The 2,613-nt window shown below is 31.4% G+C and overlaps 1 protein-coding gene across 1 annotated transcript; it reads right to left on the bottom strand.

The window, feature by feature from the left end:
• Positions 1-362: 362 nt before the first annotated feature.
• Positions 363-2,146, bottom strand: LOC107009338 (zinc transporter 8-like). Its single transcript, XM_015208651.2, has 3 exons — positions 1,557-2,146; positions 916-1,065; positions 363-836 (listed from the first exon to the last, which is right to left on the bottom strand). Exons 1-3 carry the CDS (start codon positions 2,142-2,144, stop codon positions 531-533), a joined length of 1,044 nt encoding a protein of 347 aa, XP_015064137.1. The 5' UTR covers positions 2,145-2,146; the 3' UTR covers positions 363-530.
• Positions 2,147-2,613: the final 467 nt, after the last annotated feature.

The raw sequence follows: 2,613 nt of genomic DNA, 5'->3' as shown, positions 1-2,613 counted from the left end.
GAATTATGAGGAATTCAGTTTGTCTCGTCGAAGAGTTGTCCCGGTATGTATATGTCTTCTACATTTGCAAATCCATCCTCAGAGCAGTCACAAAAAATTACTACTCCCTCCGTCCCATTTTATGTGACACTTTTCGCATTTCGAAATTCAAACAAGTCTATCTTTAAACATAAAATTTTCATAGATCGCTTTTAACATTTTAAATTATTAATTATTGTGAAAAATAATACTTTTTACGTAGTTTACAAATATATATATTTCATTTAAAAAAAATTAAAAACTTCATACACAAATATCCGATCAAAATTAAATTATTTGACTTTCATAAAAATGAAAAGTGTCACAAATGAGACATATGCACATCTTGCTAAATTTCATCCAATTCCAACATTCTTTTTTCTTTAAAGCAAAAGCTAAAAATAAAGAACCTTCTAAGATTAAGATTAATTTTGTCCATATTTAGTTATGGGTATTAATTAATCAATCAAGATTACAAAAATGATTGAAATTATTACTTACTATACTTTATTTTAAGCCCATTTAGCTAAAAGTGACATACAACCCGCCCCAAAAAGAAGAAATATATTAGCTCCCATTAAAAGTTTAGGACTATCTTGCATTCTACTGCTCATAAAATCTGCTGCAAGTAAATCCACTAAAGCCATGTAAATCAAAATCCCAGCAGCAGCAGAGTTGAAAATGCCTTCTACCATGAGTGCAGTTGGACTTGTTTCACTATACACTGTTGATATTCCAAAACCAATTGCAATTCCAATTGGTGTTGTTAGGGAGAAGAAAATTGCCATCAATGCAGCTCTTTTAATCTTAAATTTCGCCTGTTTATACAATAAAAGAAGTTAGAAAAATAATAATTTTGAAAACTTCACAAAACATACTATTAAGATTATTATATACCTCAGCAATGCAGCCACCTAAACCCATGCCTTCAAAGAGCTGATGAAAAGTTAATGCAGCTACTAGAGGCTTAATTGTCCTGGGAGATTCTGAGGCACCCAAAGACACACCAATTATTACTGAATGCACCAAAATTCCCAATTCCAATACCTGTCACATCAATAAACAACTAAATTTCAGTTTCAAATGCAAAAATTAAGTAATTTATTAATGATGAGAATCCACCTTTTGCAACTTGAATTACATATTCCTTTGAGATAACTTGTAAATTCTATCTCCACTTTCAATAACACTTGGGAAAATTTGCAGTTTTAGTCCCTTAAATATGGATAAATTCTAATATTAATATTTTTAACTATTTTTGGAGCATACAGTTCTAACAATAATTTTAAAAGTTCAAAAAGTGGATTCACATATCCCAAACTGCCTTAAATCATTTTCGATTGAAACATTGTTTTGTATCTCAAAATTAAACAAAAAAAAATATTTTACTTCATTAGCAAAACTTTTTGTCAATTTATCTACATTTAGTTTTAATTTAAACAAAATTGAAATTGAGTCTTAACAATAACTGATGAGTCACAAAAAAACAAAAAACTGAAAGAAGGGTATGTCCAACAAGTAATGTGAATTATTCATACCTGTGAGATAACTCTCCGACGCGATAAATCCAATTCATCGTTACCCTCCGATGACGTCAACATAACAGAGCCATGAGCATGTCCATGAGTTGAATGGGTATGCACATGTACCTCTTTTTCTTCATCACTATTCACAGGCTTTTGTTTCGTAAGATTCGAATTCTTATAAAAACTCGTCGCTAATAAATCCACCATCATCGTTCCGATGGCGGAAATCATAGCTATAAATCCAGCAAATGGAAACTCTCCCCATGGTTTTTCCGGAAGACAAGGACTAGACAAGCTTTCGAATGCATCCGGTAGTATATGAACAAATCCGGTAGCCAAAATCACTCCGGCCGCAAAAGCCTTGATTAGAAAAAACACATTATTTTCAGGGCGAAAAGCCGGAATTACCTTTCCGAGAATTGGAATCGATACGCCTATAGCACCGGCAATTAAAATGGAAGCGACGGCTACCAATTTATACTTCAACGCTTCGATTTTATCCCGGTCATCGGCATCTTCATCGCAAGTACATTCTGAAGAAACTAAAGCGGGAAGAAGAAAGAAGAAAAAGAGGAGAGAAAAAACAAGCATTTTATTCATGGTGATAGAGAAGAGGGACTTTTTCAGAAAAGAGTTTTAATATTTGTGTCATATATATATAGAAAGAATGACCGCCTGAAAATAATATGGCGACATGCAGAGGATAAAGTGCAAGTAAAAGTGAAGGTTAGTGGGACAAGTGTAATTTAATTAAGAAGAATGACGACACAATGAGTTGAAAATAAGTAAAAAATGAGGAGTGGGGTCAAACCACCATAAAAGTTCCTTGGTATTGTATCCAATTTACGGACTAACCAATTTGTAAACATCTACGTCATATATTTATATTTTTTACACTATTTAGTTTTATATTTTCTTTTTGATTGGTATAAATGAATTTACTATTTTATAGTTTTTAATTGCATATTTATATATTACTTTTTTTTAAAGATATAAATTAACTCAATGTTAATGAATTGAGAATATAATCGAAAGATATAAATTGAAATTTCTCAAAAATTGACAAGTA

The sequence above is a fragment of the Solanum pennellii genome, chromosome 2 (genome assembly GCF_001406875.1).
Source record: "Solanum pennellii chromosome 2, SPENNV200".
NCBI classification, from domain to species: Eukaryota; Viridiplantae; Streptophyta; class Magnoliopsida; order Solanales; family Solanaceae; genus Solanum; species Solanum pennellii.
The sequence above is the reverse complement of the archived record's forward strand: the minus strand, read 5'-3'. Positions and strand labels throughout refer to the sequence as shown.